We start from the raw sequence: 25,264 nt of genomic DNA, 5'->3' as shown, positions 1-25,264 counted from the left end.
GTAGCCAAATATTATACATTGGCTAAAGTTTATAGTTTATATGACCACCGATTGGCCATTACCACTCTTTTTCAACAGAGGTGAATGCATTGGGCGTTAACGAGGCACTCAATGAATTCTCCAGTCTATACACTGGAGACAGAGACTGTGTGGCATCTTAGATGTTTGTGCCACAAAGTTTTATTTCAACAACATACCCACCTTCAAGTGAAGCACGCGTTTCCTCGTCTTTTGGCTTTTTTCCCCCTCTTGCTCGCTCCTGATTCATGACGTGTTTTGGACGACATGTTGTAATCTCCTGCCTGCACGCGCGCCACTCTGATTGGTCAGATGTCGAGTGCTGTCATTAATTGCACGGTCAGATTACAGGTCTCTTTTCTCTCCTCCGCCTCACATATGCGCAATGGATGCCCATTTTCGCTACCGTGCAAATGTGGCCCCCGTTGGAAGATGAGGCCCTACGCACAGCGCGTGTTCTGCGTTTAGGGAGGGGCGGCCCTGATGACATCAGCAGTGGTCTCTGTAGATCTTTGCTAGCTAGTCTCTGCTTTTATGATTGATCACGGCTGCAAAATAACCTGCAGTGGAGCCACAGAAAGTTGCAAGTGCGAGCATTTTGATCAAGAAGGTGAGAAACCTATTTTAAATATATTAAAAACATACATATTAAATTCAAGAAATAACCAAAGGTGGTGTCCATGTTGATCTCGCTGTCACTTTGTGTCTTTGTCAACAACACTCTTCAGTCAAGGTTGAAGTGACCTTAAATACTCATTTAACCCATTTATTTGTCATTCATATGCAATATTTTGAACCGTGTTAGTTAACAAAGTACTAGTCAACTGCGGATGACATCATAGACCGGCAACGGAGCAGACTTCCGCCTCCTGTTTCAATGTATTAGCAAGCTAATAGGTGCTAACAAGGACGTTTTGTGATTAAAAAAAAAAACAAAAACATTAAGAACAAAGCTGGACTCATGCAGTGTATTAATAACACAACAAGACGCATGGCCAATTGTACACTAACCGCAAAATGTAAACAAACCGAAGCAAAATTTTGCTGTGAACTGTTGACATGAACTGGAAAACACAGTGAGGTTCTACTGTACATATGTCTATTCTGATGTATTCTATTCTGTTCTACATATACCTGCGCCTATACGTCACCACACGACACACTTTTACATTAAAAGTGTTTATTTACATGAACATACAAAGCTATATCACATACTTCCAACACGCTGAGGTTCTCCATTGTCTAAAGATCCAGCAGGGAGCGCCGGTCCTGTTCGTGAATAGAGTTCATTGGCTTTGGCGCCTGACTGGATATGCAGTTGATGTCGTGCTGTTCCCATGGTCCCGTCAAAGGAGCTGGACTGCACTGCTGACCTTCCAGCCTTGGGTAAGAGCTGATCTGTGAGGACTCGAGGCTCCGCATCATGCCTCTCGCTCTTACCTCGTACAACTCCGCTGGCGTTTTCTTGTACCTGCAGGAAAACAGTAAGTTTTAAATTGAATATACAGTACATACTGTAGTAAATAGGAAGAGAAGGAGCCACAGCCCCCACACATTAAAGAGGAAAAGGAGGAGCCATTGCCCATCTACATTAAATGTTGACATTCTCTAAAGATAAAACATCTTTCATGAGCTAAACTAACAGATGTAAAACTTTTTCTATGTACACGAAAGTCCTGATTCTCTCAAATATTGTTGACAAATCTGGCAAAATGAGTGTTAGTGAGCACTTCTCCTTTGCTGATGCTGATGACACAGAATGATTATCGCACAGTTGTGCCTCAGGCTGGCCACAATAAAAGGCCACTCCAAAATGTGCAGGGTTACTGTATGGATACCACGCCACACACGTCTACCATCTGCCCTGTACAGTGAAAACCGGGATTCATCTGTGAAGAGAGCACCTCTCCAAAGTGCAGGTGCCATTGAATGGGAGCATTTGCCCACTCGCGTCAGTTACGACGACAAACTGCAGTCAGGTCGAGACCTCCAGTGAGGACGATGATCATGCAGATGAGCTTCCCTGAGACGCTTCCTGGCAGGTTGTGCAGAAATTCTGATTGTTGCAGCAGCTGTCTGGGTGGGTTGTCTCAGACAATCCTGGAGGCGAAGATGCTAGGTGTGGGGGTCCTGGGCTGGTGTGGTTGCACGTGGTCTGCGGTTGTGAGGCAGGTTGGATGTACTGCCGAATTCTCTGAAACACCTTGTGAACATTCAGTTCTCGGGCAACAGCTCTGCTGGGTATTCCTGCAGTCAGCATGCCTATTCCAATCTCCCTCAACACTTGGGACAAGCGGCACCTGCGCAATAATCATGCTGCCTAATCAGCATCTTGACTCACAATCTGAGCAGCAAAGACGACAGAACCACAGAAACGGACGAGGCGGCCATTGCTGCAGAGCCCATCCAGGGTTGCAGCACCAGGCCAGCAGGCATGAACACGCCTACAAAGTGCAGAAAAGAGGGTTGAGTGGAGCTCCCAGGACTCATACAGAACTATTTGGGGTTTGTGGTTCATGTCGCAGCGGATACTGGAAGTGCTCACCTGCAGCAATTGGTATTCCGACAAGGTTGTAGATGAGCGCGAAGACAAAGTTGATGCGTATCCTCTGCACGGTCCTCTTGGACAGCTCGACGCTGGCCACGACGTCCAGGAGGTCATTCTGCAGCACAAACACAGTGGGGTCATGCGGGTAACGGCAATCGTCACATGAGACGTCACCCACTCTGATGAGAACGATATCCGCCGCTTCGATCGCTACATCGGTGCCTGTGCCGATGGCGATGCCGACGTCGGCACGGGCGAGAGCAGGTGAGTCGTTGACGCCGTCCCCCACCATGGCAACACGCAGGCCTCGTTCCTGGAGCTCCTGCACCTTGGCCACCTTGTGGGAGGGCAGTACCTCTGCAAAGACCTTCCTGATCCCCACCTGTGGCAAACACACACCTGGACTTGTTGGACCTGGAGTTGAACTCTCCACCTGTGCAGTTCACTCACCTGTGCAGCAATGGCTTTAGCTGTACGTTTGTTGTCTCCTGTTATCATGACCACCTCAATGCCCATGCTGCTGAGCGTGTGCACTGCCAAGGCCGACTCCGCCTTGACCGTGTCTGCAATGGCGATCATGGCGCACAGTACGCCTGCAGAGAGCCCCTTATGGCTAAGTGCAGCTCTGCATCGGTGTTAATGTAACTACATACTGCATGATCTTCTTTTGCTCACCATTTATGGCCACCAAAATCGATGTCTGCCCCTTCGCCTCATGGCTCGACATGGCAGCATCCACGTCTGCTCCGACGTGGTGGCCATTCCTTCTCATCCACTCTCTGTTCCCAATCAGTACAGAGTAACATAAAACCTCACCTGGATGCGCGGTAAGAAGGCAAATTATATTCCAAGTGAATGAAAAATGCGTTGTTCAGAAGGCACTGGCCCACGAGGCAACGCACCTGCATCCGGGATCGCTGCAGCATCACCCAGACTACTCTCATCAATGGTTGCCCCAGGCAACAAGAAACGCTCTTCACTCTGTTGTGGCAGCAGATGCTCCACATTAGAAACCCGGCAGCTGATCCCGCAGCCGGGGACCGCTTGGAAGTCCTGGCAGAAACCCAGCACATCCGTGCTCAGCTCCTGCATGCAAAACTCATTGGAGCTTCTTAAGAAAGCACAAAAAGAGCGCACGCATGGGTCCGAGCTCGCAAGCATTCACCTCTTTGCAGTGTTTGGTAACTGCGATGCCGAGTGGGTGCTCACTGCTGGCCTCTGCTGTGCCCACCACCGCCAGGATCTTTCTAAGAGGCATGCGGGCCATCTCCCACAGCACCAACACACGCGTGACCCGGGGTACGCCATTGGTGATAGTACCGGTCTTATCAAACATCACCACGTTGATCTGACGGGAGAGCAAACTCACGTGACCATCCTCTTGTGATGCTTGGACTGAGTGTGGCTAACGGCTAAATGCTTTGCCTTATGGGCCATCTCCAGTGGCTCGCCTCCTTTGATGAGTATCCCGCTCTGAGCGCCGACCCCGGTGCCCACCATGACTGCAGTCGGGGTAGCCAGTCCCAGTGAACAGGGGCATGCGATGGAAAGGACAGTGATTGACGCCTGGAAGGCAAAGCGGACGATGACTTCTGCCTTGGAAATGTTGGCGTTGTAACCCTATGAGGAAGATAGCATGCACCCTTTATCTGTGTTTTGTTTTGCCTCAATGACAATGAGGCTTGGCTTACTCACCGAGAAGTTCTCCCTCACGATGTCAAAGTTGACAAAGCCAACAGCCAGCCACGCCACCAGAGTTAGCAGCGAGACGAAGACGATGAAGGGCACAAAGTATCCGCTGAGTCGGTCGGCAAATTGCTGGATGGGAGCCTGCAGGGACCAAAAAAGTCATGTGACAATGAGGGCGTAGTCGTACCTGCTTACCCTCTTTTGGCACGATTGGAAGAGGTGGGCCATAGAATGATTGTAACAGACGACTGGAAATAAGACTGGAAATAATCCACACATTCAGGGAACTAGCAGAACAGAAGTGATGGGACAAGCAATGGGACGTGGCATGAAAGCTCCAGGACGGGAGGGGTAATCACGCCCAAGTGCAGCACGGCACAAATGGCCTAATGCAGGGATGTCTTAAGTGCAGCTCAGGGGCCGTTTGCGGCCCGCTGCTTTTTTTTTTGGGGGGGGGGGGGGGGGGGGGGGGGGCCTTTTAATAAAAAAACTAAAAAAACAACAGCAAAAATGGAAAAATCAGCAGTAATTACAATAAAGTCAAAACATGAAGAGTCATAATTATGTGAAGAAACACTGCTGGCCAAGTATGAGTGTGTCCTTTAAGGATTCATTATGCGACATCCAGATCGCTGTTGGAGCTGGAACTAAACAATGTCGAACTCACTTTTTATTGTTTTCACTTGAACCCGAACCCGAACCCCTAACCCGAACCACTAACCTGCATGTTGCTTCGAAACAGGAGAAGGCATTCGATTTAAAAGATGCGCTTTCCCAGCAGGGAAAACCAGGAAAGACTACCCGAGGGAAATGGCGTACTAAAATACGCCAACCAATCACAGCTCCTTTACTGGGCGGTGAGCATCAAGCTTTGTACCCGGAGGGTTAGGCGTTTTGACGCTTGTAGCATAAAGAAGCCTTTTGTCGACACATTTGATTGTCTGGCATCTTAGGTACACCAAACGTGCAGCGAAACACGTTCACTCACCTTGGATGTTTGTGCTTCTTCCACCAGTCTGACTATTTGTGACAGCGTCGTGTCAGCACCGACATGGGTGGCCTCCACGAGAAGAGCGCCATGAGCGTTGATGGAGCCAGCAATCACCAGACTGCCCACCTTCTTACTGACCGGCATTGGCTCACCTAACAGCAGTGTGTAGGAAATACACTTTTTTAACCTCAATGCAAGGGATTGGACGAACAGAGCTGTGCTGGTTTTATTCTGGCACGGGGCAAAATTAATCAAACGAATTAGGGATGTCAGTGTTACCGGCCAATACAGCAATCCCTCGCCACTTCGCGCTTTGAATTTCGTGGCACTCCATCACAGTTTTTAAAAAATATAATAATTAATAAATCACGCTGTTTCATGTTTGAGTCCAAAAATATGCATATTTAACCAAATTGTACACATTTTTTGCCTACATTAAGCAATTTCAAGCATAAAATGGCTAAATGAAGGTACAGTCAAACCTGTCTATAGCGGCCACTAAAGGGAAATGGCAAAAGTGGCCGCTATAGGCAGGTGGCTGTTATAGACAGGTTGGTGGCCATTTTGAATTTGTGCGCGCACATATTAAGATGTCTGTGATTAGAAGCTTGTTGTGTTTGCAGATACATATAATTATACTGTTACATGTTGACCAGTAGAGGGCACTGTGGGACTGCGGATAAAAGTTGTAAAGAACAACTAGGCTTGTTATTCTACACCACCCACAGAACAAAGCTGTGCTACTACTGTATATATACGGCAGAGTGTCATTACAGCTTTAGTTCATCAGGAAGTGATGGGAAGTGATGGTGCGACGTCACAAGCAGGAGAGCTAGGCTCAGTGCTAGCCGTGAGTGTCGAGAGAGTTGGGAAGTGTGTTTATGTTGGCGTGGATGTAAAGTCCTGCAGTGTTCTCCGCTGTTAATAGGGCGATTAAATTGCATCGGCGACATGAGTCTCTCCTTCCCCACAACAAGCGGCACTACAGTATTGACCAGTGCACATTGTCTCACACCAGGAAATAGACGGTGTCACTGTCTGCAACAAGCTCCAAAGAAGACGGCTTTTTTTTTTTTATGTGGAACAACTGACAGTTTGTGTGGATCTTGTGAATGATTGTGACTGAGCTAGGACTCAGTAATTAAAGTGAACACATGACGGCTTCATTGATTAAAAAAACGAAACTTTTTCGTTCATGAAGCTTCTGCTTGAGTTGGTATTTTGGCCGCTACATGCGGTCAGATATTGACCAAGGGATACAAAAACACAGGTGACAGGTGATACACAGGGTCTATAACACGTACATTTTCTGCGTTTTTTCTTCAGTGGCCGCTATACGCAGGTGGCCGTTATATTCAGGTGGCCGCTAAGACAGGTTTGACTGTATATACAAATATAAAGCATTCAGAAGACGCATGCAGACATTGTGATGATATGTAGTATTCTACACTGGTCACAAGGTGTCAGTAATGTTACTGTAATGTTGGGTGAGACACACAAGCACCAGACCTAATCGTCGGAACAACAGGCTTTTATTGCAGGTTTGAATGATCTCACAACAGGCACAATAATCCCTAACACGAGCGACTGTGGCTAAAACTCAACTCTCAATCGCCGACGTCACTTCCTGTCTGCTCCACCACTCAGCTCCCCTAGCACCGGATTCAATTTCAGCAACACACACGAGCACAAGTCTGATTTATGTATTATTTTCTTTTTTTATGTCTACTATATTGGGTAATAGAGTATACTATAGGGGTATTATTTCAGGTCGAGGGGGGTCATAGAATGGTAAAACGTATTTAGAAGGTCGTAAACAGGTTTTTGATGCTGTAATTGCCTGTTTGCACCCTTGTAAATATGTTTTTTAACATTATTAGAGCCTTCTGGACATGAAATAACACCCCTATAGTCACCTTTACACTCCTTGTACCCAATATAGGAGCCATAATATGAGTAAAGAAGTCATTTAAGGCATAAATAAAACCTGTACTTGTGTGTGTCGCAGTACATGTGTTCCGTGCGGAGAAGAGGAAGTGATGTCGGAGGTAAGATATGCACCATTTGCTTAAATATGCATATTATGCATATGACTAATAATAGGCCCATATTCAATCATGAAATAGCAGGATTTATTAAGATATGTTTTAAAAACCGTGACCAAGTGAAGCCGCGACTGTATTTGTCTGATTTTGCACAAACAGTGTTCATTTGTAAAATGCATCCAATAGAAGAAGCATAACGTGTTCCTTACACCATATTAGTTTGAGGGAAGTGTTGCTTCCAATATCGGTATCAGTAATCAAGTGCTGGGTAGTATCGGTAAAAAAGCCAATATCAAGTATCTCTAAAATTGATTGAAATGTTCATTCATGGCCCCAAACAAGAAAGTGGGTTTGTTTGTGTACAACTTCTTGCCCTGTATTTATAAAAAAAATAAAATGCTGGATGATATCTCATTTTAATACAATTTGCAGTGTGGATGTAATGTTTAATTTGGATGATATCCAGATTTGCCCGCAATTTAAATCAAAGATAGGAAATCACATTTCATTTCATCGTTCATTTGTTCAACTATTCTTTATTTCTAAACAATACCTGTGATTAAAGACTCATCCGCCATGGAGCTTCCCTCAATCACTTTACCGTCGACAGGGAACTTCCCCCCCGGGGGCACCTTCACAACGTCGCCCCGCTGCACCAGCTCCACCACCACTTGCTCCTCGCTGAGGCAGAGCGATGTGTAATCACAATTTGACACGGATTATCCACTTCGGTGAAGTTGATGATGATGACGTCTCACCTGATGATGGAGTGGTCGGGTCCCAAGGTCACCACGGTCGCATCCGTGGCTTGCAGGGACATTAACTTGGCCAACGCTGCAGAGGTTTTACTCTGAGTATGAAGAAAAAACATTATAATGGCTGTACCGTACAGTCGATGGCCGCACATTCGCACTTCAGCATTCACGGTCATTTTTTTCTCCAAAAACGGGCTGTTTTTTCCTTGTAGAAAACGCATCTCATTCACCCTAAGCGGGAAATAATTTCTAAATACGTTCAGATTTTGCACGTTGTTCAGCGGCCCTTGAAGTGGCCCATTCCATCTGTTAAGGTATCATTTTACATTATCATTCATTAGTGGTGAGTACTTATACATTTTATACTTTAACTGTTTAATACGTGTGTGAGGCATATTGAAGAGAGAAGGGAGATGAATCTAATCCAGGGGCGTCAAACTCGTTTTCACTGTGGGCCACATTGCAGTTATGGTTACACTTAGAGGACCGCCTGTGACAGTGAAACCACATAAATCATGATATGATTATTGTCATCTTCATTTTATATTATTTTACCAACAAGCTTACATTGAATTCTGTCTTTTTAAATGTATTTTATTTTATTATGTATAATATAAAATATATATTAAAAAATTTAAAACATACATAAATAATCAAAATGAAATTTATATATTTTTTTAAACATCATTGTAAAAATAGTCAAATCTAATTTTTTTAAAATAATACTAAAAATAATCCCAAAAAGCGTCTTTTTGATGTGCGTTATTTCCAAGCTTTCACGGGCCACATAAAATGATACAGCGGGTCAAATCTGGCCCTGGGTCACTTTTATTGCAAATGTGGCTCTGAAATTGGAGGAGAACGTCAAGGTCAAGCTAGCAGGAGGGTTCGGAGGGGGAGGTGCAAGCCGTGTGTTAAAAACAGACATTTTTATGGACGTCTCAAATTCTCACGGATTTTCGGCAGTCACTAGGGGTCCATGAAGGTAATCCCCGCAAAAATGTTTCATTTTTATGTTTGATTTTAGAAAAGGAGCTTTAATAGATGCGCTTTTAAGTCAACTTTTCAGTGGACTTCGTAGACTTGATTTGTTTTCTTAACATGTCTTTATACAATAATCCTTCTACTTTTGTGGCTAGCAGGGTTTTTGCAAACACATATTAATAAATTATGAAATAAAATGAATATTTATTAGGCAAATTGTACATATTTTTGCCTAAATTAAAACATTTTCAAGCAAAAAAGTTGCTAAATGAACTAAAATACAAATATCAGAAATTAAGAAGACACGTTGTGAATGTAGTACTCACAGACACACAAGCACCAGACCAGATTGCCGGAACAACAGGCTATTATTGCAGGTTTAAATGATCTCACAACAGATACAATAATAATAACGTAATAATAATCATCATAACAACACGGGCTACTGTTGCGGGCCATTACTCACGCAAAGTTGAAACTCAACTCTGAACCCCCAATGTCACTTCCTGTCCGCCCGTCGCTCAGCTCCTCCAGGGAACTCATTTACTGCACAAGTACAAGTGTACTGTACAAGTCTTATTTATGTTTTAACTGTCTTATTTTCTCTTATTATGTGTACTATAGGGGTGTTATTTAATGTCTAGAGTGCTCTAATGTTGTTAAACAGGTTTTCTATGCCATAAATATTCAATTTGTAAATAAGGAATCCTACTTTGCAGAAAGTCACTTATCATGGTCGGGTCTGGAACCGATTAACCACAAAAAACGAGGGATTACTGTATTTAAATAAACCATTGCTGTTTCGTTGTTGACTGCAGACTATTATTTGTTAAAAATGTGTTTAATTTAGCGAATTGTATGTATTTTTTGTCTAAATTAAGCATTATCAATCATAGAAATGGTTAAATGACCTAAAATACAAATATAAGGCATTCAGAAGACAAACTGGCAACACTGATGTGTGCGTGTGTGAGTCCATATTGTGTCTTATTTTGTCCTATCATGTCTATTTTAGGGGCGGCACGCTGGCTCAGTGGTTGGCCACACAGTCAGGAGATCTGGTAGATTTGGCTTTGAATCTCCTGGACATGTGCGTGTGGAGCATGCTTGTTCTCCTCATGCACTCGTGGGTTTTCTCCGGGTACTCCGGCTTCCTCCCACATTCCAAAAAATTGCATGTTAGGTTATTTGGCGACTCTAAATTGTGCACAGGTATGAATGTGAGTGTGAATGGTTGTTTGTCTATATGTGCCCTGCAACTGACTGATGACCCGTCCAGGGTGTTAGCTGGGATAGGGTCCAGCATTCCCCCACAACCCTAGTGAGGACAAGCAGCATAGAAAATGAAAGAATGTCTATTTTATTGGGTAATATGAGTATAAAGATGACTATATGGGTGTTATTTCATGTCTACAAGGCTCTAATAATGTTAAAAAAAAACATATTTAGAAGGTCATAAACAGGTTTTCTATGCTAAGGAATCCTACTTTGTAGAAATTCACTTATCACAGTCAAACAAGGAACGACTGCATAATCTTTAGACCAGGGGTGTCCAAAGTGCAGACTGGGTGCCATTTTTGATTTGACGATTATTGGACAGTTACAAAGTCTGTCTGATTGTGCCATTTTATCTTCGAATGTGCAGTTAATCAATAACCACATGACCTCCTACAATAATATGAAGCTTTCGTTGCACATGACATCACACATCACAGTAATATTTGTGTTTGATTGCATACTTTTGCATACTTGCATACGTTTATTCTCCGAAAATAAGCTGTATTTTCCCCAGAAAGTACATCTTATACACCAGCAGTTGGGAATCATTTCTAAATACTCAATAATATATGTCAAATGTACAGCATACATGTGCCACGGTTAAAAAAGCTGCTTCAATGATCATGTTTTGACATACAGTAGGAGATGATGACATAGCTGAGGCTTGTGCTCGTGTGTGTTGCTGTAAATGTGGTCCGGTGCTACGGGAGCTGTGTGGGCTGTTGGACAGGAAGAGACATCGGGGCTCTGACCGTGGCTTATGGCCGTGTTAGGGATTATAATAACTCTTGTGAGATCATTCAAACCTGCAATAAAAACCTGTTGTTCCTGCGATCAAAACTGGTGCTTGTGTGTCTCACCAAACATTACATTAACATTACTGACACCTAGCGACCAGTGTAGAATACTACATCATCACAACATCACATCTTTGAATGCGTCTTCTAAATGCCTAATATTTGTATTTTAGTTAATTTAGACATTTTTAGACTTGACAATGCTCAATTTAAGCAAAAAAAGCACTTAAAATGCTCTTAAATGTGCATACTTTTCGACTAATAATAGGCCATATTCCACCACAAAAAGGGATGATTTATTAATTATTAGATTTTTGAAAAACCGTGATAAAGTGAAGTTACGAAATTTGAAGCGCAAAGCTATAATGCGGCTCTCGAATGTCAGTCCCTCACTATATCGCGTTTTTTCAAAAAATAATTAATAAATGATTGGTGTTTAGTGGTTGACTGTGGCCTATTATTAGTCAAAAAATAAGTTATATGTAGTGTTGTGGTCACTGGGCATCAGTAATGTTATGAGACATGACGTTAGATTACATTACCTTTCACACTGCATGGAGACTGGCTATTGAGCCAGCAGAGCCAAGCCGACATGCCAAAAAAAGGTTCTCATCTCATTCTATGTGGGTTTTTGGCTTCTTTGTCCTCCTTCCCCACTCCGTTGAAACACTTTAAGTTTAGAATAAGTAAATTAGAAAGGCTAACTTGTTAGCTCGGTAGCTTGCTATGCTAGCAGCAGTCGTCTATTGGCCCTCCAGTGATCCCGCAGCCTGCACAATGTGATGTAAACAAAGAATAATAGGAGTGTAAAAATGACTATGGGGTGTTATTTCAGGTCTACAGGGCTCTCATAATGTTAAAAAACACATTTATAAAGTCATAAACAGGTTTTCTATGCTCTAACTACGAAAATATTACATTTATTAATATTGAATCCCACTTTGCGGAAATTCACTTACCTCGGTCAGGTCTGGAACCAATTAACTCTTTCAATACCAAAGACGCATTTATACGTTTTTATAATCCCCAACGCCGGGTCCCAAAGACTTATGTATACGTCTTTTACGTTTTTTGCGCGAGAGGCAAAAGGAGGTGATGACGCAATTGCACTCTAATGAATGTCACTTTTAGAGCGGTTTTAAGCCATAAAGACGGCCAAAAGGTGGCAGAAGCGCATTTGATAAGAGCTTGGCATGTGAATTTGAATGAAAAAAATATACGAAACAGCAAGGAGAAAGTGGAAGAACGTGGAGGTTTGTAGCGGGCAGAAGGTTACGGGAAATTTTAACACATGCACATCCACCCACACGTGCACACGCACAGTTTAGTTCCAAATGTGAAAATTGCAAATAGTTCATGCTGTTACAAATAAATAAATAAATATAAATCAATTATTATTTTGATGTAAAACAACCGTTTTTTGTGTTGTTTATGTTGTGGAATAGTAATGAGGATAAGCGGCATCGAAAATGGAAGGATGGATGTTGTGGTATAGTTGTTTAGATATTTGATCTGTCACACAAGCAAAAAATTTGTCAAAGTGAAAGTTATGCTTGAAATGAGTCTTTTCACAAAAAGCTGGTTTAGTTGTTTTTTTTAGTCAGCAACTGATATTTTCCTGAAACGTACCTCTGTACGACTGGTGATTACTCAAGAACAGAAAAAGGTAGACGTCGTTTTTCTGATGAAAGACAGGAGTCTAATCTTTCTTTTGGTAGGTTACATGGTTACATAGCCATAGAACACAATATTCTGTGTGCCTTAAAAGACCAGTGAAAATTGTCTAAAATGGGCGGTAGTGAACGGGTTGTCTTTTGAAAAATTGCTGGGATTGAATGAGTGAAACACGATAAAGGAGGGATTACTCTATATATGTGTGTGATCTTTTTACCTTGGCCACATGTTCCAGCCATCGTCCCAGTGCAATGAACACAAAAAGCATCGGCGGCGTGTCGAAGAAGGTGACGGGGCTCAGCCTGGCTTGTTCTGCCATGGCCACGATCAGCACCACACAGGAGTAGACATAAGCGATGGAGGTGGCGAGCACGATGAGCACATCCATGTTGGCGATGCCGTGCTTCAGCGAGCGAAACGCTTGCACGTAGAAGTACCTGCCTCCAAAAACCTTGGAGAAAGCAAGGCTCAGTCAGCGTGGGAAAAGACTTAGTGGATAGAAGGTTCTGGTTGGAGCTGTACCTGCACGGGTGTACAGAGAAGGAAAAAAGCCAGATTTAGGATGGAGAGGCCAGGCAGCAGGTTTTGCTCCTCTGGCATGGAGCCTCCATGTTGCTGGTGCTGACTGTCCATCACCATCATGTAGATCATCAGGCCCATGACAGGCAGGCCGAAAACCAGGCTGAGCAGAAAGGAGTTTTTCCATCTGGACCCATCAGAGGCAAACGTGTTACTTTTGGACCTTTTATCATATCTGCTGGTACAAGAAGGCGAGCAGATACTTGCTGTTGAATCTCTTCTGCGTGGTCGAGATTGCTTTTGAAGCCCACCTTCCTCAGACCCGCCTCAAAGCCAAGGCTCTAGAGGAAGAAACCAACTTCTTTGTTATTATTCCGGTAGTGCGCACAGAACCAGACCACACACATGCAAGCATGCAACAGTTCCACCTGAATGATCTTGATTATATCTCGAGCTCCGAGCACGTCTGGATCAAACTGGATGTGAGCTGTCTTGGTTGTCAAGGCCACCGAGGCGCCAATGATCCCTTTAGTGGCTGCCAGCTTTGACTCAATGTTGTGGGTGCATGATGCGCACGTCATCCCGCTTATCTGGCCAGGCCAAAAGGTCATGTTTTATTTAACTATAACACAGAGTACATCACATGTTTGCAGGTACACCATTTTTAAATACAAATATATATTACAGATAACGCTGGCATAGACATTGCATGATCAACATTAATGAATAATAATCGATAATGTCTCAATAAGTAACAGGATACAGGATAAATGATATCAGACACTGTGGTTCAGCATTCTTCTTCCCTAGCCACGTCGCAGTTCGAATTTCACAGCTTCACTTTATTACCGTTTTTCAAAAATATATAATAATGTTTTTTTGTTGAATATGGCCTATTATTAGTCCAAAATATGCATATTAAGGTTTTTTTTGTGCCTAAACGAAGCACTTTCACGTATAAAACGTCAAAATGGAGTAAAATACAAATATAAGGCATTCAAAGATGTGATGATATGTGGTATTCTACACTGGTCACTAAGTGTCAGTAATGTTACATTGATGAGACAATAGCCACTCTTACTATGTCTTCTACATTGGGTGATATACTGTAAGTATAAAGGGGCAGGGGTGTTGTTTCATGTCCAGAAGGCTCTAATAATGTTAAGAACCATATTTACAAGGTTGCAAACAGGTTTTTTGTGCTCATATATATTTTTGGCCTAATTAAGCATTTTCACGCACAAAAATGTCTAAATTAAGTCAAATACAAATACAGTAGTACCTCGCATAACATAAAACTCCTTTTACATAAATTCCACTGAACATAAAGAATTTATGTAAAGCTTTTGCTTCGTATTACAGAAGAAATTCCATATAACGTAAAGCGTCAAGTCAGTGCAAGTCTTTTTTTTTTTTCAATCAACTTTATTAATACCTCGGGTCGGTGCAGGTTCAGACTAACACTTGGTGACGCCTTCTGACGCATCACGCTCTCATTGGCTGATTTTCGGGGCACCGCCTCCGCTCTCATCTCATTGGCTGATTATCGGGGCACCGCCTCCGCTCTCATCTCATTGGCTGAGTTATACAGCACATACGTGAGTTTGTGTGAGAGACAGGCTTGTCCCTTCAACCTCCTTCCTCTTCGTAGTCCCCCTGAAACTAACTTAAACAATTAAATTAAGTTACAAATTAAAATGTTGCACACAGCATTATCGTGTAGTGTGTGTGCGTTTGTCTCTGAGACCAGCTGACTATTAGACTCTTTGAGTCGCGTTTCGACTCAGGCTAATCCTCCTCCTCTACCTCCTACTCCTGCCTCCACTTGCGCTCCTGATCAAGACATCTCGTGAACGGTAGGATTGTTTTTGTTTTTCAGTTTTATTCATTTACAGTAATCTTATTTATTACCTTATTTTATATTGGAATGTTACTCTACTATGTTTATGCCAATGTTTTCTTATATTTTCCCACCATATTTGGTGGACTTTGAATATTTTGAAGTGCCAAAGAGGTGAGTTTGGGAAGATCTTGGAACGGATTAGGCTATTTACATGTATTTTACGCTTCGTATAACATAAAATCCCTACAACATGAAGGTTCTCGGAACGGATTATTTACGTTGTAGGGGCGTCTACTGCATAAGGCATTTAGAAGACGCATTCAAAGACGTTGTGATGACATGTAGTATCCTAGACTGGTCACTACGTGTCAGTAATGTTACATTGATAAGACAATAGTCAAAGCAGGAAGTGCTTGGTGATAATGTGACTCTCCTAATGCCTAATTTCCATCTTATTTTCCCTTTTTATGTCTACTATGAGTGTAAATGTGACTGTAGGAGTGTTATTTCATGTCCAGAAGGCTGTAATAATGGTAAGAAACATATTTACAAGGTTGCAAACAGGTTTTCTATGCTCAAATTATACATTTTTTTGGCCTAAATGAAGCATTTTCACGCATAAAAATGGCTAAATGAAGTAAAATACAAATATAAGGCATTCAGAAGACGCATTCAAAGACATTGTGATGATAGGTAGTATTCTCCACTGGTCACTAGGTGTCAGTAATGTTACATTGATAAGACAATAGCCAACGCAGCAAGTATGCTGTGGTAATGTGACTCTCCCAATGCTAACATGTCTAATTTCTGGTCTTATTTTCTTTTATTATGTCTACTATATTGGGTAATATGAGTGTAAATATGACTAAAGGAGTGTTATTTAATGTCCAGAAGGCTGTAATAATGTCAGTAATGTTACATTGATAAGACAATAACCACCGCAGGAAGTACTCGGTGATAAAGTTACTCAGCTAATACAAACATGTCTAATTTCTGTGTTTTTTTCTCTTATTATATGTACTATAGGCCGCAAGGTGGCCGAGTGGTTAGCATGTTGGCCACACAGTCAAGAGATCGGGACCGATTGCCATCTCTGCGTGGGTTTTCTACGGGTACTGTGGCTTCCTCCCACATTCTGAAAAAAAACATGTATGTTATGTTAACTGGAGACTCTAAATTGTCCATTGTGAATGATTGTTTGTGATTGGTTGGCGGCCAATCCAGGGTGTACCCCACCTCTCACCTGAAGTCAGCTGCGATAGGCTCTGCGACCCGACTGAGGATAAGCGCATAGAGAATGGATGCTTGTCTACTATATTGGATAATACGAGTGTAATGCGACTTTCTTGCCCAGAGGGCTCTAATAACGTTAAAAAACATATTTAAAAGGTTGTAAACAGGTTTTCTGTGCTCCAATTTTACATATTTTTGGCCTAAATGAAGCATTTTCATGCATAAAAATGGCTAAGTGAAGTAAAATAGAAATATAACTCAAAGAGATTGTGATGATATGTAGTAGATATATACACAATAGCCACCACAGGAAGTACTCGGCGATAATGTGACATTCCCAATGCTAACATGTCTAATTTATGTCTTATTTACTCTTATTATGTCTACTATATTGGGTAATAGGAATGTAAAGGTGACTATAGGGGTGTTTTTTCCTGTCTGGAGGGCTCTGATAACGTTAAAAAGCCTATTTAGAAGGTCGTAAAGAGGTTTTCTATGCTGTAACTATGAAAATACAGTAGATCCTCGCTATTGGTGGGGGCTTATGTTCCGAAACCACACGCAAATATAAAAAAACGGCCATAAAAATGTTGAATGTTTACACACGGCTCGCCATGACGTCATGAAATAAAGCAGAACCCGTTGAAGTCTACATCCCTTGGATTGGCTGACTCACAGTGAGATCCAGTTTCCCGTGTGTGATTGCGTTGTCCTCAGTGAGATTGGCGCCAAAACCCAAGTCCTCTATGAGCTGAGTGACAGCAGCAGCATCGGTAACGTCCGAGTCATATTTTACCTCGGCTTTTCCGGCCATCAGCGACACCAAAACCGAGACGACCCCTTGAGGGCAGAGTGTCAGAGTCGCATCATCAGTACTGGTGGAAGTATAAAGGCGGAAGCGCGGCCCGACTCACCTTCATGTTTCAACAGGCTCCTCTCAATGTTGGCCACACATGAGGCGCAGGTCATCCCCGTCACGCTGACAAAGCACTTTTGCACTTTACCGCTCGCTCGCTGGCTTGCACGGGAGGAAACAAATCCGGTGCCGTTGTTGAGTTCCGTTTTACGGTCTGACGGGTCAGCCAGTTCGCAGCTCAGGGGCTCGTCCTGAATTCGGGCTGCGGAGCCAGCAGGTTCTGACAAGCGGGAAGACAGCACATGAATCAGTCTTCTCTTTATTACCTCATTCAAAAGTTGATGAATCCTCTTTTTCCAAAAATTACAACTTTATTTTGTTTTGATTCTCATCATATTACAACTTAAAAAAAATAAAGTCCTTTAATATTTCAAATCAATGCTACTAAAATGACACTAGTTTTCCTCATAATATTACGAGTTTATTTTCGTAAAATTTTAACTTTTCTTTTTCAATACAACCTTTTTCCTCTTAATATTTGGACTTTGTCATAAAATTACGGCTATTTTTTTTTTTATTTCTGCTGTTTTTTTTTACATTTCCCAACTATTTCAACTTTTGTACAAAATAATCTTCGTAAATTTACTTTTTCTAATATTATGACTTTATTCCCATAATACAACTTTTTCCGCAACCTAATTTTCCAAAAACTACAACTTTATTTAGTTCTGGTTCTCATAATGTTACGACTTTTTAAAAAAAAGTCTATTTTTCCTTTAATATTTAAAATGTATGCTACTACAATTACATTAGTTTCCCTCATAATATTACATGTTTATTAGTGTAAAATTCCAACTTTTCTTGTTACAATACAACTTTTTTCTCTTAATAGTCTGACTTTGTCGTAAAATTACAGCTATTTTCTTTCATTTTTGCTACGTTTTTTTTTTTATTTGTTGTAAAATTACAGCTATTTTCTTGCATTTCTGCTACGTTTTTTTTTAATTTCCCAAATATTTCAACTTTCTTACAAAATAATCTTTGTAAATTTTTGCTTTGTAATATTTTGACTTTACAGTCTTCCCATAATATAACTTTTCCCCCAACCTAATTTTCCAAAAATTACAACTTTATTTTGTCTTGGTTCTCATAATATTACGACTTTTAAAAAACAATGTCTTTTTTCCTATAATATTACAATAATAATACCTCAATACAAGTTTTTTCTTTTAATATTATTCTCGTAAAATTACCACTGTTTTTTTTTTTTCATTTCTGCTGGGGGGTTTTCTACAGTAAATATGTCAACTTTCTTCTTAAATAATCTTTGCGCATTTTTTTTCCTATTGTCACTTTCTCATAATATTTTGACTTTATTCTCATCATATAACTTTTTTCACAAACTTAAAAAAATTGCAACTTTATTTGCTGTATTGTTCGGTTTTTCATAATATTATGACAAAAAAAAGTCTTTCCTGACTAAAATGACGTTATTTTCCCCAAAAATGATTACTTTTTTTCTTAATATTTGGACTTTATTCTTGTGATTACTTCATTTGTTGTTGGGTTTTTTTTATTTTTTAGTTTTCTTGTTACATTTTTAGAATCTGCCACAGGCCAATAAAAAAAACACAACGGGCCTCAAATGGCCCCCGGGCTGTACTTTGGACACCCGCGTCATACAGAAAGTGCTTGACTTGACCATTCATGATCTGCGCTTAATTCCTCATGTTGGCAAGCTACTGCTGACCTTCAACCTAAGAAGAAAGCCCCCTGAAGAGCCCTCCATGTCCCACTGGAGAGCATGCTTGGCTGGTTTCTACGGTGACCACAGCAAGGCAAATATACAAAGCTACACCAATTTAGGGGCTGCATCCTTTGGAGGCTGTATTTGAAGGCCATAATGTTTTGTGGCCTCTTACTTTAGTAACGCCAACATGGAGCCATGCAGATTTAGGGCTAGGAATCTCAAGACTAGCTCACGATTGATTGATTCCATTAACGTTGCCGATCCATAACTCCAACATTACAAAAATTCATGGCAAGATCCTTGGAGTACCCGAGCCACATCAGCTTTGGATGAAACTTCCTTGGTGGTCTCGTGAATGCCAGAAGTGGAATGGTTTCAATGATATATGGGGGATATTCACTTCTGAAATCAAAAAGGCTCACATATCTACTGTATTTTCCAATCTCTTTGCCTTCACAGCATTTTACCGTAATGCAGGGGTGTCCAAACTTTTTCCAGCGAGGACCACGTCGTGAAAAATGACAGGATTCAACTTTGCCACTTTGATATTTTGTAAAACAACATATAGATATGCTAAAAAGGAAAAAAACTGCATCTGATCTTTGTCATATAGGTGAAAAAGCCTATTATTAGTATCAACTTTGCTCTTTGTGCATTTTTGCATTTTTTTCCCCAAATATTTCAACATTCTCCATCTTTGTGAATTTTCTTCTCATAATATTATGACTTTAGTCCCACAATATTTTGACTTTATTCACATAATACTATAACTTTTTCCCCAACCTAATTTTCCAAAAATGACAATTTCTCAAATATTACGACTTTTTAAAAATATATATTTTTCTTGAATATTTCCATAATATGAATATTTCCAAATGACATTATTTTTCCTCATAATAGAATGAGTATCTCGTAAAATTCAGACTTTTTTTTTCTCATGAGAATACAACTTTTGTTCTCTGAATATTTTAACTTTATTCTTGTAAGATGACAGCTTTTTTTTCCATTTCTGCTGGAGTTGGGGTGTTTTTTTCACAAATATTTAAACTTCCTTCCTGTAAATGTTCTTCTCGTAATTATGACTTTTAATCCCATAATATTTTGACTTATAACTTTTTACGCAACCTAATTTTTCCAAAAGTGACGGCTGTTTTTTCCGTTTTTGCTGTTGTTGTTTTTTTTATTTTCCAACAATTTTGAATTTCTTCTTGTAAATTTTCTTATTGTAATTATGACTTTATTTCCATAATATTTAGACTTTATTCTCGTAAATTAAAATTACAAAATATATATATATTTTTATATATTTCAACTTTAAGCTGCTAAAACTATATTATTTGACTTCATAATATGACAATGTTTCTGTAAAAGTACGATATAATATTTTTACTTTATTCTTATATTCTTAGTTTTCTTGTTAAATTACATCTGTTTTTTATTTGTATGTGTTACGGGCAAATAAAAAAATAGCCACCGGCCCGAAATAGCACTTTGGACACCCCTGCCATAATGCCTTGTTTAAACAGACATTACAAATCTACGGTGGGGCTGACTTGAGCGCAGCAGATGAAATTACTGTGCCAGTGCTTTTTTGTGAATATAGCGATTTGGTATTTTGTAACATGTCAAAAAATACACAATGCAGTCGTCCCTCGCTATATCACGGTTCGAATATCGCTCCCTGATTATTTGGAGTTAAAATAAAAACAAAAAGAATAAATGATCACTGTTTAGTGATTGGGTATGACCTATTATTAGTCAAAAAATATTGCATGACAAGTTATATGTAGAATTGTGGTGACTTGGCATCAGTAGTGTTATGAGACTACATTACCTTTCTGGCTACTGAGCTAGCAGAGCCAAGCCAACATTCAATGGCTGAGATCGAAAGAAAAAAAAGTTCTCCTCTCATTCAGTGTGGAAGTGGTAAGTTTTAGGCTTCTTTGTCCTTTTTCCCCCAACTTTGATTGAAAAACTTTCTTAAGTTGAGAATAAGTCAATTGGAGAGGCCAACTAGTTAGCTCAGTAGCTTCCTATGCTAGCAGCAGCCGTCTCTTGTCACATGTACAATGGTAGCCAAAATCATTTTTGCCCGCCCCTATCTAGCATCATGTGACACGACCAGGAAATTGGCTTCTCAGAAGGGTGCAACGGCCCCTGACTTTCCACACACTGTAGTGTCAGATAAAGGTAGAGGTGTTCGGGTTAACCTTTCTGGCTCCTTAAAAAAGTTACAACTATTACCCTTAGGTCCCAAAATGGTCCCTTTCATAAAAGTGCCAGATAAAATAATATTTTTTTCACATTTTTTAGGCAATGTTTTGATTATTATTATTTAAATATATATATATATTTTTATAGGGGCTTATATGAGGAAATTATGACACCATGCCAATATATCCGATAACATTAAAAATAGCTCCGATAACCAATCATTAAAAAAAAAAAAAAACGCTCCAATGAGGTGAGATTACCCATACAGTAAAGCAAGCTCATGCTCATTTTTTCTCCTGCCTGTGACGTTAGCAGCCTGTTGTAACATCCCCTGAGCTCACTTGGAAACAAACATTCACTTTAAGAGGAAGACATTTTGCGTGCTACTTGTACCAAAAACTCCGCGATGAAGGGGGGGAAAAAAAACATCGAGCACAAAAGGTTTGCCAGAGACCTCCGTGGCGTCATACCAGCTGCTCAGAGCGTGTACCTGAACACAGTGCACCTTGCTGGGCCACGCCAGGTGGCTCCTCCTGCTCTCCACTGTGGTTCTCCTGATAGTAGTGATGTGGTAGTAGCGATGTCATGATATTTGATTAGGACAAATCAACAGGTACAGTTGGTCAAATCCTAATTTGTTTGAGTCCGTCTTACCTCCAGGTGTGCACAAATTACAGTTAAATCTACATTTAAAAAGTAGATATAAAAAGTTATCACTACCAAATTGGTCTTGAGTAGCAGAAAGTTATTGGTATCGGTTTGAAAAATAAGATATCGTGTATCTGTACATTTTTTTTAAGTTTTTTGTTTTTATACACACCTAGGGTTTTTTTGACTGGAAAAAAAATTCAATATTTTCCAAAATTCCAGGCATTCTATGTGGAGCAGCGTTTTTAGAACTTTCAAAAAAAATGTTGTTATAATTGGTGTCAATGGGACCAAGTAGGTCCCGAGGGTAAGGAGTGCAAGTATAGATTCTATAACTCTTATATTAAGGTCACTCACAAAAGTCGAATGAGCAGAATGTACATGTATTGGTCCCCCAGGCTGCCTCGAGGGTTTTAAAGGCAGACATTTCTCTTGTGTAAGTACCTTGAAGTGATGCGCCAAAGCCCATGTCTTCAATAGCTAGCCTGAGATGCTCCGGCCCTGTGAGAGCAGGGTCAAAAGTTATTGTTCCCTTTTCATCCTTTAGTGACACAACTACGGAGTGGACCCCCGTCATCTGCGAGATCCTTCCCTCTATGGACTGCACACATGAGTTGCAGGTCATCCCCGCAATCCAAACGCTCACAGTATGCCTCAAGTCCGCCTGCCAGCTGGTAGCTGAAGATGCATCATCAGCCAGCAAAGTCGCTCCGAATCCCATGTCCTCGATCTTGGCCCTCAGTTCCTGTCGCGTAACAAGAAGCGGTTGAAACACAACCAGCGCTGCGCCTTCTTTGAGCGACACCTGAACGTGTGTAACCCCCCGCAAAGTGCCGACGTGCTGCTGGATGGACTGCACGCAGGACTGGCAGTGCATGCCGTCCACGGCGATCCGCGCTGTTGACTCCACGTCGAAGCCCATCCTGCGCAGCTCCAGGGCGATCTCTGCGGCTGTGATCAGCGAGCTCACGTAGTCCACCTCGGTCTGCCAGCTCGGGGAAGCCGAGCGGACAGCCAGCACGCCGCTCAGCCTGGATATCCGGCTCTCAACGACGGCGTGGATCGGGTGCTCCAGGTCCAGGCCCAGGAGTTTGAAGGTCTCCGTGGAGGTTTTGATGGGAGCGCAAAGGTCGCTTTGGCTGCCATACTCATAGGCCAAGTTGTCGAGGCCTGTCTTCTCACTTTCAACGCCAATCAACTGGAGCTGGAATGATGACAAACATGCATCATTTTTTCAAAGCTCACTCAGACTTATATTTGTTCAATTCTGCTAATAAATGAAAAATTCCCATCCCATCTTTGCTACTTTGGGATAAATTCTACTTCCCTCTGCTGACAGAGTGTCATCTATTTCTTAATCCAAAAGCAAAGCACATGACTGGCGATTCACATGATTCCTAATGTGACTCCGCTTAAAGTCAGTCTCTGGCACCTCCAAGGGCCGGAAAGAAGTCAGGCAGCAAATTCATATGTGACACAGCACTTTAGCTGGCTTACAGCTGCTTTCCTTTGACACCCAACCCCCATCCTCATCCCCCCCCCCCATCCCCTTTGCTCTGTAGTGCCATCAAATGGCAAATACTGCTGTTTTCTGCCAGGTTCACAAGGACCCTTTAACTGTCCAAAGTGCAGCTGGAAAGCAGTAAACAAACATGCATGCACACTCACATCCTTTCTGTTCGCTTGAAATGTGCTCTCTGCAGCATCCATGGAGTGTGTTATAGTTTTCTACTAAATTAGAAAAGGAAAGCAGTTAAGTGATTGTTATTCTAGCTGCATTTCTATAAATGTAATAGACCCGTGGAAAAAGCAGATCTGCTCCTTGCTTCAAACTTGCGCGTTTTTTCCCCTTTTATACCCGAGCTTCATCACAGACTCAACAAAATGAACTACTTGTATTCACTCGCTCAACCCACGAATTTCACTGACTCACGGGTGCTCAACAAAGACTCCCGTTTCACTGATGGCCTAGGATTTGAGTTTCACCGACTCACAGATGCTACTTGATTTTCACTGACTCGGGGGTGATTGACAAAGACTCAATTTACACTGACTCAAGGGCGCTCAATGAAGACTTGCATGCCACTGAATCACGGTTGACGAAGACTCGAGTTTCACTGACTCGCGGGTGCTAGACAAAGACTCGATTTTCAGTGGCTCAGGGGTGCTCAAAGAAGACTTGCATTTCACTGACTGACTGTTAACAAAGATTCGAGTTTCACTGACTCACAGAGGCTTGACAAAGATGGGTTTCACTGACTCACGGGTGCTCAACAAAGACTCAAATTTAACTGATTCACTGGTGGTTTAAGATTTGAGTTTCACAGATGCTAAACAAACACTTGATTCTCACTGACTCATGGGTTCTCAATGAAGACTTGCATTTCACTGACTCACAGTTGACGAAGATTTGAGTTTCACTGGCTCACGGGTTGACAGATACTTGATTTTCACTGACTCGAAGGTGCTAGACAATGACTTGAGTTTCACTGACTCACAGGGGCTCAACGAGGATGGGTTTCACTGACTCACGGTTGACGACTCTTGTTTCACTAACTCACGGACACTTGACAAGGAAGGGTTTCACTGACTCACGGGTACTCAACAAAGACTCGAGTTTCACTGCCTCACAGGTTGATGAAGACCGGATTTTCACTGACTCACGGGTATCTGACAAAGACACGAGTTTGACTGACTCACAGGTTGCCAAAGATAATTTTAGTACCCGATTCACTTCAGTGAGTGACTCATAAGAACTGAAGCCGGTTAAAAGAATCGAGTTTCCCATCTCTCGTGTGCGAGCAATCAGTGCACAAAACACACAGAGTTTGTCATTGCAGTGGGACATCCAGTACGTGTATTCAGCATCCATAGCAACATGAGCTCGGACATGAAACACTAGCAGCCATCAGCATCTTGACTATGTCAGGGTGACACAATAAAACTCCTGTGACAGGACACCTAAGCTGTTTGAATCTTACTTCGTTGTTTTTTGTTTCTTTTTTTAATTCTAAGTGTGGCAGTTTTCAACATGAAGAAAACCAACACAAAGAGTTTAAAACGTAAAATGCAACAAGCCAAAATCTCCTTTGTGTGTGTGGTGGCCTACCTGTTGGGCGGGCGCGGACACCGACCTGTGCACGCTACAGGTGTTCCGCTCCTCGCATCCGCACTCGACCATGCAAATGTGCTCCGCGGACACACGCGGTGATTTGGACCCATACCTGGCCTGACTTTTAGGCGACTTTGAGAACATGACCGAGTTGTCCGGCGCGAGTGTACCGCGTCTTCACCGGTCAATGAGAGGGCAAAAGTCCGCAGTGTGCGAGCGCTGCGTCACAATACTCGCTGTTGATAAGCGACGTGAGCGCGCTCACTCCCGCTGACGTCACACGGCTCCAGTGAGTCACGTGGCCTTTTTC

At 41.8% G+C, this 25,264-nt stretch overlaps 1 protein-coding gene across 4 annotated transcripts; it reads right to left on the bottom strand.

Moving 5' to 3' along the window:
* Nucleotides 1–1,190: 1,190 nt before the first annotated feature.
* On the bottom strand, nucleotides 1,191–25,238 carry atp7b (ATPase copper transporting beta). 4 transcript variants are annotated; one of them, XM_054781410.1, is made up of 21 exons: nucleotides 24,952–25,238; nucleotides 22,287–23,046; nucleotides 17,289–17,510; nucleotides 17,051–17,214; nucleotides 13,727–13,888; nucleotides 13,566–13,639; nucleotides 13,302–13,485; nucleotides 12,997–13,230; nucleotides 8,050–8,141; nucleotides 7,845–7,972; nucleotides 5,244–5,398; nucleotides 4,262–4,396; nucleotides 3,992–4,186; nucleotides 3,732–3,914; nucleotides 3,469–3,652; nucleotides 3,242–3,382; nucleotides 3,017–3,159; nucleotides 2,745–2,948; nucleotides 2,564–2,681; nucleotides 2,360–2,462; nucleotides 1,191–1,489 (listed from the first exon to the last, which is right to left on the bottom strand). In XM_054781410.1, the coding sequence occupies exons 1-21, from the start codon at nucleotides 25,096–25,098 to the stop codon at nucleotides 1,261–1,263; spliced, it is 3,957 nt and encodes a 1,318-aa protein (XP_054637385.1). In that variant the 5' UTR covers nucleotides 25,099–25,238; the 3' UTR covers nucleotides 1,191–1,260. The 4 variants fall into 4 exon arrangements, with proteins under 4 accessions (XP_054637385.1, XP_054637375.1, XP_054637403.1 ...); XM_054781400.1 differs by having other exon boundaries at nucleotides 2,564–2,948; XM_054781428.1 differs by lacking the exon at nucleotides 2,360–2,462 and having other exon boundaries at nucleotides 1,299–1,489; nucleotides 24,952–25,237.
* Between the last annotated feature and the right edge of the window lie 26 nt (nucleotides 25,239–25,264).

Source organism: Dunckerocampus dactyliophorus, chromosome 1, assembly GCF_027744805.1.
Source record: "Dunckerocampus dactyliophorus isolate RoL2022-P2 chromosome 1, RoL_Ddac_1.1, whole genome shotgun sequence".
Lineage (NCBI taxonomy): Eukaryota > Metazoa > Chordata > Actinopteri > Syngnathiformes > Syngnathidae > Dunckerocampus > Dunckerocampus dactyliophorus.
Note: the sequence above shows the minus strand (reverse complement) of the source record. Positions and strands in the feature narration are given on the sequence as shown.